General features: G+C 40.8%; 2 protein-coding genes across 2 annotated transcripts; both read left to right on the forward strand.

Annotated features, from left to right (window-relative positions):
* LOC308158179 (sodium-dependent neutral amino acid transporter B(0)AT1-like) lies at window positions 1-10889 on the forward strand (the record flags this gene model as incomplete). The annotated part of the gene is made up of 12 exons (XM_080531776.1): window positions 1-202; window positions 5608-5748; window positions 7386-7523; window positions 7627-7808; window positions 8026-8136; window positions 8230-8342; window positions 8831-8959; window positions 9237-9393; window positions 9610-9814; window positions 9917-10076; window positions 10368-10530; window positions 10680-10889. 12 exons carry the CDS (start codon window positions 1-3, stop codon window positions 10887-10889), a joined length of 1911 nt encoding a protein of 636 aa, XP_080387902.1.
* A 1407-nt stretch (window positions 10890-12296) lies between these two features.
* On the forward strand, window positions 12297-18411 carry LOC308158650 (sodium-dependent neutral amino acid transporter B(0)AT1-like; the record flags this gene model as incomplete). Its single annotated transcript, XM_080532332.1, has 12 exons — window positions 12297-12495; window positions 14713-14853; window positions 14958-15095; window positions 15421-15602; window positions 15743-15853; window positions 15951-16063; window positions 16163-16291; window positions 16631-16787; window positions 16884-17088; window positions 17351-17510; window positions 17716-17878; window positions 18199-18411. The coding sequence occupies 12 exons, from the start codon at window positions 12297-12299 to the stop codon at window positions 18409-18411; spliced, it is 1911 nt and encodes a 636-aa protein (XP_080388458.1).
* Window positions 18412-18736: the final 325 nt, after the last annotated feature.

Genomic DNA, 18736 nt, shown 5'->3' on the forward strand with positions numbered 1-18736 from the left:
ATGAGACGTTTGAAGTTTCCCAACCCAGGTCTGGATGACCGGATTCTATCTCATCAGGAGCTGGAGAAGATGGAAGGTCAGGAGGCTGGGGACAGGCCCAAGTGGGACAACAAAACCCAGTACATGCTGACCTGTGTGGGCTTCAGTGTGGGACTGGGCAACGTCTGGCGCTTCCCTTACCTGTGCCAAACCCATGGAGGAGGTAGGAAGAATTGGAGCCCTGCTATGTGGGTGAATAATCTGTTTTGATTGGCTGAAAGCTGTTTGTTATGATGGATGGCTTTTAAAGAGTGCACTTTAACTAAATTCTTGAAAGTCCATTTATAAACCCTTTACAAAGGGGACCTTAATGCAAAATGTTTCCATCCTTAGGGATAGGTAGTAGGGCTACAGTATAACGCATTTCAAAGTGCCACATTTTGTGCATGACAAATAATCTTTAGGTGCATAATATTATCATCAGTTATCTCATATAATTATAATGGAAGTATTTTCAGATGTTTGACCTTTCTTGTTTAATCTTATACTTATCTCATACACTCACCAAACACTTATTAGGAATACTATACTCATAGTACTCATACTTTGCTCATTCCTTTAAGATTCTGGTCCATGATGACATGATTGCAACACGCAGTGCAGGTGCACTTGCAGTGAATCTCCTGTTCTACCACATCCCAAAGGTGTTCTATTAGATTCAGATCTGTGGCCTCATTTATAAACGTTGTGCATGCAAAAAAGGAATGCGTACGCAACTTTGACACAAACTTTTTTTTTTTTTTTTTTTTTAAACATGAAAATATGCGGTCCACCACGCACACTCGGATCCATGCGTACGCGCAGAAACTGGAGAAATGAGCAACTGCGACTCCGATGGTAGAAGGGTGAAACGCGAAACCCTTTGAAATGTATCCCATTGTGTAAAATAAATCGAAATATTACCTTTTGATTTTGATTGAAAACTTTATTAGAAGATTTGCAGAAGTAGGTACATGAAAGTACATATTACATACAAGGTCAACTAACAGGATAAAACCCCAAGAAAGCCACTGGCTTATTTCAATTGGGGTCCTTGATTCTCTCACGTATTGGGGTCCTTGATCCTCTCACGTATTATATGAAGAGTTCCCTGGAGCGCACACAAAAAATATACGTGCACACTCCACATACCTTAACTGTACATATGTACACCTTGTCCTGTACATATCACACTGTAGCCTACATATCATATTGATATTCATGCACACATATTGCCTTTTTACATTAATATTCACTGTACGCATACTAACTTTATATTTATTTACGTAGCCTATACTCACTGTAATACCGTACACCATGCACTGTCCATATGGCTTTTGCACTATGCACTATTTGCATCTGGTTGGTTACATAATTGTTATCAATTCGTTGTATTCGATGCGCTGAACTGTTGCGTAGAATTTCACCGGGTGACATTTATTTTCTGTTGGCGTCTGCTGTCATTGTTGTCATGCAGTCAGTCAGTATGGATTCTAATATTAATTAGAAACGTTTCACTGACCATTTTTACGCAACTATGGGTGTTAAAAGTGTGGGACAAGAAGATGCTCGCTCACGTGCGCAAAATGTTGAGTTGATTGTGATTTATAAAGGGGAAAATGCGTGGGACGTACGTGCGCACTGTCTTATAAATCTGAATCTTAGTGTGCGTAAACGTTCTTGCTTGTCTAGTACGTACTCAACCTTTTTTAATTAAGCCAGTTCTACGGAAAGTTCATAAACGAGGCCCCAGGTGACTGGGAAGCCCACTGAAGAAAACTGAACTCATTGTCATGTTCATGAAACCAGTTTGAGACGACTTTTGCTTTGTGACATGGTGCATTATCATGCTGGAATTAGCTATTAGAAGATGAGTACATTGTGGCCATGAAGGGATGCACATGGTCAGCAACAATACTCAAATAGGCTGTGGCCTGTGGCATTCAAGCGATGATTGATTGGTATTAACGGCCCAAAGTGTTAGGTGAGTGTCAGTGTATACAGCTAGTGAAAATGGTAAGTGTGGCTTCAATTGGGTATACAAGGTTATCCCTGTGTAACCTTACAAAGGATGCTTTTAGTAAAGTGCATTATCATGAGGGGGGATTGAGAAAGTGCACAGTAATATCTCATCATAAAACCCCAAAGTGTCATGATGAGTTTAATATCACCACTTTATGGTCATTTAGGTTAACTATTAACACTTTAATATATATATTACACACAATATAAACACACACCTGTTGGATCACGGTAAAGTGTTTTTTTATAGCATAAGTGCACCAAGTGATGTAAAAGTAATGTAAAAGGTAATGTAAAAATGTAAATGTCACTGCAATAATATTATATTATATATTATATTGACTGCAGTTCTCATGTTAGTCTGTGCAAAACCAGAGGGGGGCAGCAAAGCAGAAGGGGGCAGCAAACACAACTACATGGACCTGTTCCAATCTCTCAATATGCATCCCATATTCTTTCCTCCCTTGCAGTATTCACAGTTCTTACATGACTGGATCTTCGAAAGCTATGTGGTGGGGCCTTTTCTTTCGCCTATCCAATTATGTTGGATCAGTGGTTGCCTCTAGGAAGGGAGGGCATTATGATGATATTTTCAATAGAGTGGGATAACACTCTTATTCCTTTAGAAAAGAGGTTCCCATACATGGACTGTGGCCCACTTAAAGCATTTAAAAATATCTCAATACCTACTCAAAAAGTCAATCATTATTTCTATACATGATTGTCTCAAATGCAATACACTACACATATAAGTGAAGCTGTGCAATTCAGTTTTTTTGTCTGAATTCTACTTCTAAGAATTACAACAGCACCTCACACTTTCCTTGAATGTTGCTAGCTAATCTATGCTGGGTGTCCTCACTAGACACATATACATACTAATAATAATACTTCCTAGAGAGTGCCCTGCCCAGATGAACTGCAGGTGTTCTCTACTGCACATGAACGTGTATAAGAACCATAACTCTGAGACTCAAACACATCACTGTTGAGCATATACATACAGTATGAAGCAACTTACATTACATTTTTCAGTATATATGGTCCGGTAGGGAATCGAACCCACAACCTAAGTGCTGTTTGCTCCATGCTCTACGAACTGAGCCACAGAGGACCACTTGAGCACCTATCTGACCATAGACCTCGCTCAGAGAATCATTTTAGTGCTTACAACAACACATGGTAAAATGGTTCCTTACCTTGGATGTAGTCTATTGTCCATAATAGCTGTAAGCCACTACTAACTTCAGGTAACTTTAGCCACCGCTAACAAAAAAACAATGGGATTATGTCAGTAATGTATGTATGTCAGTACTTATGTCAGTTGAAATTAGTTAGAAAGCACTTTATTTCCTTCCTCACTGTGACTGCTGATGACTGTAAATTGGCGCAGTTGACACATTTCAACATACCACACCTCAATCATAGTGAGAAATCTGCATCTAGACAATGTTATTCATGGTAAATCGTTACATGTTTGCTACATGCCCACCTCCCTTACCTGCTCAAGTGAATTGTGGGACTAAAATTGGAAGGACTTCCTGAATAATGTGCAGCGAATCTAGTATGCCAACCTGACATTTTCAGTATACACCATTTTCACATACTGCAAAATGTTCCAATATTACATACTGAAAACACCTACTAAATAGGTAACAGTATGAACTTGTGGGCATGCCCTTTTACTAGTTTCCTGTCATAACCTCCACCTGCTTGAACAACAAGCTGAGACCCCACCCCCTTAGCAAATGATAAGGATGGCTGCACCCACTTCTAAGCTGACTGCTTTATGAGCTGATTCGATGCACCTCTGTCACACAGAAACGATATAGTCCACAGATGGACTTTCAACCTGAACTCTTCCCACCCACCTGTCTGTACAGCATATGGCAGATAAGGAGACTGTTGTTTGGAGGGAGTTCCCAATACTAAAAAAACAGATAAGAGGCTATTAAGAGACCATTGAGATGCATATCTATGTGCTTATGAAACACGTCTATGCCTCTGATGAGAAGTATTACTTTCCCTTTAACCATTTAATCCTGTGATAGTGGAATATGCTCATCATATGTAACAAACAAAATAGGGACATAGGTGGTCTGTCATGATGAGGAGCTAATTATGAAGACCTGTAGACCCGTTTCGAGTTCACGTCACACATGGATAAGCATGGACGTACGTGCACATAGATTGAAGAACTGCACCCATCGTCAGTCTATGTCATGCAGAAACACATGATCGTAGGCATGGGCTGGTATCTCACTTAAACACAACAACAATGACCTTTAGTGCAGTTGGGAGACAAAACAGAAAAGGCCAAAATAACAATCCTTTACAGAACAAATGAAATAACACCAACTAAATATGCTTCACCCTATTGAGTAACTTTATACTTTTTAAGGAATACTTTTTTTGACGTACATGTGCAGTTTGCTGTCAGGATATATTTGTTCATTTAGTTTACTGCAGCCCATGTCTTGTATAAGAGTGGGGTATTTCTCTATCAACATATGTGCATCTTGCTCAATGCTTGTAAACATTGAAATGGGTCTATATGCGATAACACTGCTTAAAACATGATATCCCTGTCAGGCTGTCAAGATAATGTATGGAGAAATAATATGGGCCCCCCTAGATCCTACTAATTAGAATCAGTACATGTAGTTCAACTATGAATGAATGAATGGACTTTATTTGTCATTGCTACAGTACAGGTACCAAACAACGAAATTTAGGAGGGGTGGCTCCCCTGGTGTTAGGAAAGGGGATCTTTTTTTTATATTTTTTAGAAAAAGCATAAAATCAACACAAAAAAAAGCATAAAATCACAAGAAGGTAAGGAGCTGGTTTACTATAAGTTCAACTGCATTTTGCAGTAGCTTGGTGCACTCTTTCTGTCACTTTAGCCACCGCTAACAAAAGAACAATGGGATTATGTCAGTAATGTATGTATGTCAGTACTTATGTCAGTTAAAATGAGTTAGAAAGCACTTTATTTCTGTGTTCTCCAGTGTTCTCTGGTCTTTTATACTTGGAGCACCAGGTGCAATCAGCGCCTGAGGAACAGGACACAGCTGTTGGGAATCAGGCAATCACAGACCCACACCACACAGGACAGACACAGAGACAGACAGAGAGAGTGTGTGTGTGTGTGTGTGTGTGTGTGTGTGTGTGTGTGTGTGTGTGTGTGTGTGTGTGTGTGTGCGTGCGTGTGTGTCTGTGCGTGTGTGTGTGTGTGTGTGTGTGTGTGTGTGTGTGTGTGTGTGTGTGTGTGTGTGTCTGTCTGTGCATGTAAGGGTAAGCCAATGAAGATCCATCCAGATGTGCGAGTGGTGTACCAGACAACAAATACACCAACACCCAAACAGACAAATAGACAGATACCCATGTGAACTACTTTTTCATTGTAGCTTTGTTTTGACCAACTATATTTCTCTCAAGGGTAGCTGTAGTGTAGTTCAATGTCTTCCCTGTTTAGTTTAAAAACTCACCACTGATTATAATACTGTACACAGGGTTAGTTCTTTATGCTATGTATCACTCACATTCTCTATCTCATGTTCCCAGGAGCGTTCATGATCCCGTTCCTCATCCTTGTGGTCCTGGAGGGACTTCCATTGCTGTATCTGGAGTTTGCCATTGGTCAGCGGCTGAGGAGGGGGAGTGTGGGGTGTTGGACATCCATTAGCCCATACCTGCAGGGTGTTGGTGAGTGCAACACCTTAACCAGTGGTCTCTAACCCTGGGGAGTTACAGGGTGTGCAGATTTTTGTTTGAGTCTATCATTTCTATACTATAATTGATATACCTGATACAAAGATGGAGTCAAGAACGAAACCCTCGAGATCCAGACCCAGCCCAAGACTAGACCCGTTGAGACCCAGACCAAGAACCAACCTCTTGAGACCCAGACTAAGACATAACCTCTTGAGATCCAGAACCAGACCAAGACTAGACCCGTTGAGACCCAGACCAAGAACCAACCTTTTGAGACCCAGACTAAAGCCCAATTTATACTTCTGCGTAAAATCGACGGCGTAGCCTACGCGTTGGCTTGCGTAGGCCCGCAGCCTACGCCGTAGGCTACGGCGTAGGTTGACGCGCACCTCTCCAAAAATGTAACTACGCGGCAGTGCCTACGCAACTGTAAGCACTGTGATTGGTCCGCTTGGTAGCACATGATTCCGATATGATTCCGACTCTCTCGTAGACCAAAATGCGGAAGCCATGACAGAAATGTAATTTACTTTTTCTGTAATTACTTATTAATAAAGATTTGAAAAATGATGATAACCATCGTATTATCTTAGTTTAATGTCATTTCAATGCATCATAGAACTTTTATTTACAACAAGCATAACAAAACAAAAATCTCTATTATGCCGCTTTGAGTACACCGTTCCAACGGAGCGCCCTATACTATGGAAGCGTCAGGCACAGCCTTCCTATAAGGAGCGCGATTCACATTTACGAGATGTACAATCCTGTTTATTTAGAAATAAATGATTAGTTACAGGGAGCCCCATGGCTGTTCGTTGGGTTTAAATGATATTTATGATAGACATATTTAATGTAAAGTTATCTACTGTGATTGGTCCGCTTGGTAGCGTCACATTCCGACTCTCGTAAATGCGGAAGTGTCATTTACTTTTTCTGTAATTACTTATTAATAAAGATTTGAAAAATTATGATAACCATCGTATTATCTTAGTTTACTGTCATTTCAATGCATTATAGACATTTTCTTTACAACAAGCATAACAAAAACACGTTTTTTGATCGCTATTATGCCGCTATGAGTACACCGACCAACGCGGAGCCGTAAAGACCAACGCAGAAATATAAACCGGGAGAGCCCTTGCGCAAGCTACGGCGTAGCCGCGCGTAAATTTTACGCAGAAGCATAAATTGGGCTTAAGACATAACCTCTTGAGATCCAGAACCACACCAAGACTATACCCGTTGACACCCAGACCAAGAACCAACCTCTTGAGCGACCTTGGATCCCCTGAAAGGCACTATATAAATTTAAGTTGTTATTATTATTATTATTATTATTATTATTGAGACCCAGATCCAGACCAAGACTGACCCTTGTGAGATCCAGATCAAGACCCACTGTATCGAGATCATGACAAGACCAAGACCAGTTTAAATGGGGAAAAACAAGACCCAGACCCTGACCCAGACCAACGTCCGAGAATAGGGTTGTTTACCAATTACACATTGACTGACTGACTGACCATTACTTTACAAGACAAGTTTGACAACTTACAGAAGAAAGACACCGAGTAAAGGATTGTGCAAATAAATATATGAAAAATATAAAAATATATTTCCAAAAGGTATCGCCGCAATGTTGGTCTCCCTCCTAATCGGCATTTACTACAACACCATCATGGGTTGGGTGATGTGGTACTTTTTCCACTCATTCCAGAGCCCTCTGCCATGGACCCAGTGTCCCCTCAACGCCAACCAAACAGGTATGAACAAGAAAGAGTGCTGTAATTAACCTGCTGTAAGTTCATCATAGTTCTCTAGGGAATATTCAACAAATATGATCAAAGTGAGTCTTGCCTCATGCAGGTTTGGTGCCAGAGTGTGCGCGCAGCTCCCCAATAGACTACTTCTGGTACAGAGAGACACTGAACATCTCCACAAACATTGATGAATCTGGAGGGTTGGTGTGGTGGATGGTGCTGTGCCTGGTGTGTGCCTGGGCTGTGTTGTGTATCTGCTGCCTGCGTGGTATCGAGACCACTGGCAAGGTACAATACCTAGCCCTATACCTCCTATTAAAATATGAAACATGTAATAATTATTGTAATAGTGCAGTAACATCTTGACTCATGTGCCTTTTCTCTCTCTCTCTCTCTCTCTCTCTCTCTAAAAATAAAATTAAAAAACACAAAACATAGAGCACATTAGATCACCTTCTCAAGCCAATATCAGTCATTTTAAAGGTGTTCTACACTCTCTTCCCAGGCTGTCTATGTCACTTCGACTTTGCCCTACGTGGTCCTCACCATCTTCCTGATCAGAGGGCTGACCCTGAAAGGTTCTTTAGATGGAATTAAGTTCCTCTTCACCCCTGATGTTAGTATCCTTCTTATTTTTGTATTTTCCCATGTCTGAAATCAAATTGTTGCAAAGTGTACCATACTGTATACTGATACTGTTTTAATATAGCTGGATGAGTTGATGAAGCCATCTACCTGGCTGGATGCAGGTGCCCAGGTGTTCTACTCTTTCTCCTTGGGTGCTGGGGGTCTCATCGCCTTCTCCAGCTACAACTCTGTGCAGTAAGTGACCACTGCAACAACAACGTTGTTGGAAATCACAACACAAACTCATTAGTCAAGCCAAAATACTGCAATGCAATGGATTTGGTGAGTAATCCCCACTGCTACCTAGTTAACTATAACACTACTTTACATTGTTAGCAGGCTCACAAAACAAGCTGTGTTAGTTGACTAGCGAGTGTGTCGTTGATTTTCAACAACACTGTATCTACATTTTTCTAAATAAAATTCCCATTGCGGCCCAATTGACCGTGTCACATATACTGTCCTCTAGTCTTATGTTCAAAACAGAATATGTTATGTCCAAGACTAGACAGTTTTGTTTTTTACCTGGTCTGGTCACATGGTCTGCAGAGCATACTGTAGCTGTAACTGAATTGACTGACAAGCATAGGACGAGGCTCAGTGTTAGTCAAGTATCAACATCCAACAGTTTAACTTGGAATATGAACGGGATGTCACTGTGGCTCCCCTCCTCTGTTATCCAGTAACAACTGTGAGCAGGATGCTATCATCATCTCAATCGTCAATGGCGGCACCTCAATCTATGCTGCCACTGTCATCTACTCCATCATAGGCTTTAGAGCCACAGAGAGGTTTGAAGACTGTACAGACAGGTAAGTGTCTCCAGTCTCGGTGTGTGTACACAGTTGATCTTATATGGTTCCCTCCACTTATTCTATTTGTACAGTATGATAACAAAAGGCATAGCCTACAACAAAGGAAACACTAAACAGTGATGTATTAATACGTTAATACAGTGTTATTATACTTATTAATTACAATGTTTTTACACAGGTTTTATGAAGGTTAGACACTGAAATGGCTCAACAGTGTTATGTACTGAATCTCAATCTTAACCAGAGATTCTTTCAATGTATTTTTTCGTACCAGAAACATCATAGCATTGCTGAATGCTTTCAATTTACCTGAGGGCAACATCACACAGTCCAACTATGATGAAAGCCTACAGTGGCTTAACAGCACAGCTCCATCGATCTTTCAAGGTCTAGACCTTGAGACCTGCGACTTGAACACTCTTCTCAGTGAAGTAAGATTTCCAGACAAAACAGTACATTTCCATGTTGGCACCAAAAGTTCAAAGGCAATCAAATTCCTTACCCCACTAAGAACACAAATTAGAATGCTATCATTTTGAAACATATGATGCCAACTTGGAGGATAGTTTGCTAAACTCTGTATGTCTCTTGATACGTGGTTTCAGTAATTTTTCTTGTGATGATGATTTGTTGTTGTGTTCTTATAGGGTGTGGAGGGAACTGGTCTGGCCTTCATCGTGTTCACAGAGGCCATCATCAACATGCCTGTCTCTCCTCTCTGGTCCATCCTCTTCTTCATCATGCTCTTCTGTCTGGGACTGTCCACCATGTTTGGTAGTATAGAGGGGGTAGTGGTGCCACTACAAGACCTACAGATTTTCCCTAAGAGTTGGCCCAAAGAGGTAATCACTGGTAAGTTCCAGATGGAATCACTTGAGGCCAATATCAATAGAGACTGTAACAAATGTTTAGAAACATACCAAGCAGACCGTATTCTGGTGTTTTGTGTTTCAGGTCTTGCTTGCCTGTTTTCCTGCATAATTGGCCTCACTTTTGCTCAGCAGTCCGGCAACTACTGGCTGACACTGTTTGACCGCTTTGCTGGCTCCATCCCTCTCTTAATCATCGCCTTCTGTGAGATGGTGGCTGTTAGTTATATCTATGGGATAGACAGGTAAGGGATAAGAGCTGAAAAAATCCCTGTCTGTCCAACTACTACAACTCTCATGCTCCAAGGTCAACTGTGCCAAGATGCACAAATAACCACAGATATCAAGCATGTCATGTAGGGCAGCAGGGGCAGAGCTAGCTTGCTAGCTAACAGATTGTTTGTATCGTAATGCTGCCATTGTCTGCATAGCAAAAACATATTACTGTCATAACATGTCAAAAACATATTATTGATGAGCATTGAGACAGATATGGAGCTGACATTATGGTTTCCTGGTTTTGTTTTTTCCACTAGGTTTAACAAAGACATCGAATTTATGATTGGACACAAGCCAAACATTTTCTGGCAGGTCACATGGAGAGTGGTTAGCCCTTTGATCATCTTTGTCATCTTTGTTTTCTACTTCATCACTGAAGTCAACAAGGAGCTCACCTACATATCCTGGAATCCAAGCTTGGTATGTTACAGTAGTCTTATTTGAACAATGCCTCATTACAAAGTATTTCTTTCTTTTGATAGATGTCATGCTTTGGAGTTGTCCATGTCAAACTTTTTTTTTTTTCATGTATATTTCTTAATTGGTTTTTCTTGTCTCTGTGGCTGTAGGAGGACTTCCCCAAAATGGACACGTTAACATATCCTAGTTGGATCTCTGTCATCGTCTTCATCCTTGCTGGTATCTCCAGCCTTATGGTCCCGGGCATGGCCATATTCAAACTAATCCAAAAATACTGCTTCAAGAAAAACATCTATAAAACTGAGGTCAACACTGTCTCTTCCACAGTGCACATGAATGACTATGCAGAAGAGTCATAGAAACCCAATCCCACTAACATTACAGTATATCAGACAATCCTGCATTAAGCAAGGGCACTATAAGATTGACAACATGTTTTACAATGAACCAAAGAAGAACTTTGGAGAAGGTGCACCAAGATATCTTTGTGTATTTACAATATAGTACGTTTTTCAAGATATTGAAACATGGACATTTGATCTTCATTTTAATAATATTGAGAGATGGAGGTAATATGACTAAACAAAGTCAAATGTAATTAATAGAAATTAGAGGTGGGACGCGATTTTAAAAATCGAATTAATTAGAGGCTTTGTAATTAATTAATAGAAATTAAGTGCACAGTGAGAGACGGAGGGCTACGCCGCGGAAGGGGGCTTTGTGACACCGGCTCCAACCTTGCACGCTGACAGTGATGGAACCGAATTGCATCGCTGCTAGACCTGCGTTGAACTCTACCGACGAGATGCCTGACACACAAAACCCTCTCGTACTGCAGCGTGCGCTCCTCAGTGTAATCAGATGGACTATTATATTGGATAACATGGTTACCCATAAGGACGTGTACCCACTGCCTCGGATAGAGGTGTCTCTGACCAGCTTGAAGCAGACAACCTGGTACAGCACCCTGGATCTGTAGTAACAGCTGGTGGAATGAGCTTGCCATGCCATGCCAAAAATGTAAATGAACTGTAAAAGAACTTACATGAACTGTTTTTAGAGTCTTTAATAAAGTTGTGTTTTATCTTTACCCCTGTCTGTTTGTCTTTGCTTGTGAATGTGGGAGATCACTAGGACCTGAGGGCAAGAGGGACAGACGCAGAAGGAGCCAGTGTTCGGTGCCTAGTTATAGTCTGGCCGTGTCGCTCTCTCAACTCCTCTGTTGACACTAAAACTACATCATGCTGGTTTTGGAGCTTGTAATCTCTAAGTAAGAACTGAAAGCTTTCCAAAAACACAACCCATGGTTATCTTACTTGTGCCCATACTGCTAGACAAATCTCAGTACTATTGAATATTAATAACGTAATTCTACCTGCTATCTCGGATTTACAATCAACTCATTGGACACTTCATGACATTGGACACCACATCCATCCATTACACATGATGTATTAACCATTATCAAAATACTTTTCTTTTAGCAACCTGCCCACCAAAACATAATGTCTCACTGGCTTAGATGAATCCACAGATAGGTCTAGGTGCAAACGGTTACCAGTGGAGTTTCGGTTCCCCTTGAAAGAACACACACATGGGGTAAAGGACACAGACACAGTAGGCACAACACACTGCAGTGAATTGATGACCGTGACAGCAGAGGATAGGGAATCCTCATCCTTGGTGCCACACTTTTTTATAAAAACTAAAGCTACAAACGGAGAAAAAGAAAAGGCAATCTAAACATACCTAGAAAGCCAGACACCATGAGACTGAAACTTCCCAACCCGGGTCTTAATGACCGGATCCCGTCTCATCAGGATCTGGAGAGGATGGAACACGGGGAAGCCGGGGACAGGCCCAAATGGGACAACAAAGCCCAGTACATGCTGACCTGTGTGGGATTCTGTGTAGGACTGGGCAACGTCTGGCGTTTCCCTTACCTGTGCCAAAGCCATGGAGGAGGTAAGGTTAGAAGATGTGGTGTGGGTTCTCTTTTGTACAGTTCCTCTTTTGTATACTGTTAGAAAAGAAAAGGGCTATAAGCTACAACACAAAGTGAAAATACACCAGGAAGTACCAAAGATGACAATAGTAGGTCAAACTCAAGATAGGACTGCAGGAGGCATTTTTTAATATTTGTATATAGTATAACCTTGATTTTGGCAGGGGGTCCCATTGAGACCAATGTATCTTTTGCAAGGGAGCCAGGCATACACAACATTTGCAACACTACATCATTTAAAATTACAACATAAAACACGTAAAACAACATAAAACAGTCAAGAAAATCACTTTTTCGACAAAGAGGTCCTCTACTCAGCCCTCTGAGTTGATTTATCAAATTCTGTGAAAACCAGAGGCACAACAAGAGTTAACCATTCCTAAGAACAAGTTAAGTAACTTATTTTCTTATACTTCAATAACAAGGTTAAGTAAACTGGGAGCTTATGCAGTAGGGCCTTGTACACAAAAAGGGGGTAATGGTGTAATCTATGGAGCTTAAACAAGGTCAACCGATCGTTTGCTATGATGCAATGATGAGTATTAAAACTATCACCTTTGGTAAAACAAATGGCACTATGGTAAATGGCATCCAAGGATCTAAGAGTGGTGGATCCTGCATTTTGGTAAATGAAATCACCATAATCAAGCACTGGCATGAAGGTTACCTGCCAGTGAGTGATTGATTATGCTGCAATCCACACAATCCACTTTTTGCTGTTCAGGGAAAAATCTATTCAAGATCTATTCCTATATAATAATAAAAACAAGCCCACCTTAAATATTAGCTTTTTAACAAGCTCCTCCATGTGATTTCAAAACTTCAATTCTTTGTTAAACCAAATATTTTATCTTTGTAGTACAGAGATAGCAGGTATCTTGATATAACTTATTCGCAAAAAGTCCTCAGTTTTCTGTTATCTTTGTGTGTCACAACCCCATATAGAATCTAGGGATATGGGATGTAACAATAAGATAAACCGGGGGGACAAGAACCAGAGGCGACGGGAGAATACAAATAAAACCAGATTTATTGTAAAAAGGTAACAAAAACAGGTTTCCGAGAAACACATTAACTGAAAACTACTCTATAGAAAATGTGAGCGAATGAATCTAATATATTAATAACGGATAAAGTAAATTAGAAAGCTAGCCAAGTAACACAGCAGCAACACACTAAACCAACCAGTAGCTTAAGCTATAACAAGCAAGCAACACACAGTAGCACACTATGGCGGTAACGCAAACTAACTAGCAACAAACAGACAGAAATATACTATAGCAGAACACAGTAGCAAACTATAGTAGAACACACAGGAAGAGACTACAGTAACAGACTACAGTAACAGACTATAGTAACAGACTATAGTAACAGACTATAGTAACAGACTATAGTAACAGACTATAGTAACAGACTATAGTAACAGACTATAGTTGTAACCGCGCACGGCCCACTGGCACCATCTGAGTGTCTCTCCCAGCCTTTTATCCTCCACCTCCACCCTTGATTGAGGATTGAGCACAGGTGTGCCCAATCAGGCCGTCACCATGGCAATAGGCAGGGAGGAAGGACAATCACCTGGGAGAAACACAGGAAACAAACAAAAGATACACAAACATACCAAGGACGTAACACTGTGCAATGTCATATTGAAACTATCTTTGTCAAATTAATCATTAATTTATCTCATTAATGATGAGCCAAGTGTAACACTATATTTAGATTGCATAGGACTACATGTTATGCACTGGAATCCTCTAAATAAATGCTAATAATAATAAACAACTGTATCATTTTCAACATCAAGTTAAACTACAGCTTTCTCCACGTATGCATGACCAAAAGCTATTTTATCACAGGAAAACTGCTCTGATATTCGTCACTTCTGCTTATACATTATTGTGACCACTTAGGAACTTAGAAATATTCATAACAATTGTGTGGACAATGTTGATAATAGAAATAGCGCACAAAGCTTATTTGATATTCAGTATTGAGTGATTGGGTGTAATACACATGTTTAACTCTTTTAAGTGTGTGGGATTCAATAAGACTGTCTGACAACTGACAGTACCAATGTAACTCATCACAATTGTGAAATCTTACTTTTGCATTGATCTGATAAATCTGCATAAGACTAGCAGATCACCTCCATGTTCTTCAAATCTTGCATTCAGGAGCGTTCATGATCCCATTCCTGATCCTGCTTGTTCTGGAGGGAATTCCACTGCTGCACCTTGAGTTTGCCATCGGTCAGCGCCTCAGGAAGGGCAGTATGGGGGTGTGGAGGTCAATCAATCCTTACCTAACTGGTGTAGGTGCGTGACAGTCTTCAGTATGAAAATCTTCTCGATGGATTTGATGCTTGTATAATTGGATTGAATTAATACATTAATACACATCAGTTATTTTTCTGAACCAGGTATTGCATCCTTGTTGGTCTCCTTCCTGATTGGCATGTACTACAACACCCTCATGGCCTGGATCATGTGGTACCTTTTCAACTCCTTCCAGAGCCCACTGCCATGGAGTCAGTGTCCCCTCAACGATAACAAGACAGGTATGTCCATGTTCTGCATGGCAGGGTGTGTTGTAGAACCTCCCAGACAGGGCAGTTAACATGATAACAGCAAGTTCATAATATAGCCAATGTAGGCTAGCTAACTAATACTAGTTTTCTTGGATATTATGGGTTGCTAGCTAGCAAACTTTTGACAGAATAGGCAAATAAGATCTTGTCAAAAGCAAAGCAGATCCACACTGCAATTTGTTGTTTGTTACTTGTACTCTGCAATGACAATAGGGTTAGGGTTTAATCTAATCTAATCGTATCTGTCAACTCATGACTTGATGATCTGACACTGTTTGTCTGTCCCCCCCTGCAGGTCTGGTGTCAGAGTGTGCACGGAGCAGCTCAGTGGATTACTTCTATTACAGAGAGACACTGAACACCTCTACGGCCATAGATGAGTCTGGAGGGCTACAGTGGGGGATGATCCTAGTCCTGGTCTCTGCCTGGACTCTGCTCTATGTCTGCTGCATCAGGGGGATTGAGAGCTCTGGCAAGGTACGACTTTCAATAGGTGCCACTAGAGGTCAAGTTGCAACAGCAAAATGAAATGTTTTATTGTTTGTGAATAATGCCGGTATACTTATTGATTATGTTTGCTAACATGTCCCCCCATCCCCCCATCCCCCGTCCCCCAGGCAGTGTACATCACTTCGACTCTGCCCTACGTGGTCCTCACCATCTTTCTAATCAGAGGGCTGACCCTCAAAGGTTCTTTTAGTGGAATCAAGTTCCTCTTCACACCTGAGGTAAACACTGACTTATTTATATCCATATTAGCTATGATACTTATCTATGTATACTGATCTGTGTGTTTTTGTCTATTTTCTCTTTTTATCTCTCAAGGTGAACGAGTTGATGAACCCATCTACCTGGCTGGACGCAGGTGCTCAGGTGTTCTATTCTTTCTCCTTGGCTTTTGGTGGTCTCATCTCCTTCTCCAGCTATAACTCTGTGCAGTAAGTTACCATATATACATGACTAGAGAGACAGAGTTCTAACAAGTTCTATTCATCTTTTTCAATGGCTTGAGTAACTCCATTATACTCTTTCTCTAGCAACAATTGTGAGCAAGATGCTGTTATTATCTCCATCATCAATGGGGCAACTTCAGTCTACTCTGCTACAGTGATCTACTCCATCATTGGCTTCAGGGCTACACAGAAATATGACAACTGCATGGATAGGTGAGTTCTAGACATGGGAAATGGATAGGTATAGTAGCAAGATCAACATAATAAAAGAAAAAAATTAAAATTAAAAAGTTGTACGTTGTTTCAAAATAGATGAGAGTAGCAATTTGACTGAGAGCAGAAATACATCATTGTATATTTCTTTCCATGTTACCTGGTGTTATGGAAAACAAATGTTAGGGGTTCATAAAAAAGGAGGTTGGTCGAACAATCTTTGCCCGGGTGGAGTGTAGCATCCAAGAGGCATTGCAGAGAAAGAGCATACTATGATTTGAATAGCTATTTAATAGCTCATCAAATATTTTCAATGGCCATACTTTCATATCTTTCTAGTAACATCATGGCACTGCTGAATGCATTCGACCTTCCTGAGAATAAAATAAATGAAAGCAACTACGATGAAATGCTCATAAACCTCAACAGCACATCACACAACATCATCGAGGGGCTGAATCTGAAGACCTGTGATTTGCAAACTTTTCTTAGTCAGGTACTTAAATTATGCCGTTAAAACATAATTTGTTTTTAAAAAACATAGGTTTGCTCTAAGCTTTACAAAAACGAAAGGGGATGTGTCTTCTTATAGGGTGTGGAGGGAACTGGTCTGGCCTTCATCGTGTTCACAGAGGCCATCCTCAACATGCCTGTCTCTCCTCTCTGGTCCATCCTCTTCTTCATCATGCTCTTCTGTCTGGGGCTGTCCACCATGTTTGGGAACATTGAAGGTGTGGTGGCGCCCCTGCAGGATCTCAACATCGTACCCAAGAATTGGCCTAAGGAAGTTTTGACAGGTAAGTTACAGTACATACAGAAACAGAACCATAGATATTGAGATGGTTTCAAACTGAGGAGATGTCCCAGGGTCCATGGAACAAACGTGTCTTAACCTTCAGGTTGGATGCACTAAAGAATTGAAACCCTATTATCCTAAAAATTATTATTATTAATTATTAAAAATTAATTAAATTATTAAAATTATTCTTAAAATTATTATCCAGGTTAAGCTCAAAATAAAATGTTCTCTTGAAGTTCACCACTTGTTTTTTGTTTCAGGACTGACATGCGCAGTCTCCTTCGCCTTTGCCCTAATATTTGCCCAGCGGTCCGGCAACTACTGGCTGGCACTGTTTGACAACTTTGCGGGATCCATTCCTCTCTTGGTCATCGCCTTCTGTGAGATGGTGTCTGTTATTTACATCTACGGAGTAGACAGGTCTGTCCAGGCCAGCAACACAATGGAAACACAATATCACTACAGCCTCCATTATCAGTACTATCAGAGCTATCAAAAGGCCACAGGCCACATTTTAGTCCCCCCATGGGCACAGAGGTGAAGAAAGAAGCTGATATGTTATCTCTGGAGGCTATAGTATGGTGCATTGTGCTGACGCCACATGGCACTCTGCTCATTCCAACAGGTTTAACAAGGACATTGAGTTCATGATTGGCCACAAGCCCAACATCTTTTGGCAAATCACATGGAGATTTGTCAGTCCAATCATCATGTTGGTCATCTTCATTTGCTACTTTGTCACAAAGGTCAGCGGCTCACTGACTTATCTTGTCTGGGACCAAGATACGGTAAGCAAAACTAACAGGGTAGTTTTTGATGTAGCTGGCAGAAGCTCTTTTAAGTTGCCATTATTCATGCCCATCAACACAGTTGTTTCCTAAAAATGAAATAAAAAAGGGAAAGAATAGTGTCGGGAACGGCGGGGTAAAGTAGCTCGCCCTAAGCAAGTATCGAACTTACAATCTTCCGCTTACCAACCAGCCGCACTAACCGCAACATCAAGAGAGATAGCTCCCTTGGCGGAGCTGCTAACGGGCCTTATACAGGGTCATTACAATAATTTAGAGATCTGCACCAAATGTTCCCTTCAATCTCAATCTCATTACAGGTTGAGTTCCCTACACTGGCAGAGCGTCCATACCCTGATTGGATCTATGCTATCATCTTCCTTTTGGCTGGTGTACCGAGCCTGGCTATTCCGGGCTTCGCCATATTCAAACTCATCTCCAACCGCTGCTGCAAGAAGGACAACGAATACAGAGAGGACACAGTCAACTCTGTTTCTGCCAAAATACAGATGAGTGAAAAAACAAGGGACTAATGATCGTTTTCCTCGGTTCTCTTCCTGTGATTTCATTGTGAGTTTGTCACAATAACTCCTCTCAGTCTAATCAGAAAGGATGCGCACACATGAACAGATTTTCCAGATGGACAGTGTCAATGGAAGCTGCTAGTCTCTATGTGAAGAGTCATTTCAACTCCAGGTTTTGTCCATCAACATGAACTAATACTGCAATCGACCAATTAAAAACTGCTTTGCATCACATTTTGTATAGTTCTTAACGTAATTTATTTCTTGTTATGTTTAATAAATATTTAATGTTATAAAATGTGCTTATTGCATTGGCTTACTATTTTGTATCAGA

The sequence above is a fragment of the Nansenia antarctica genome (assembly GCF_963989245.1).
Source record: "Nansenia antarctica genome assembly, chromosome: 5".
Lineage (NCBI taxonomy): Eukaryota > Metazoa > Chordata > Actinopteri > Argentiniformes > Microstomatidae > Nansenia > Nansenia antarctica.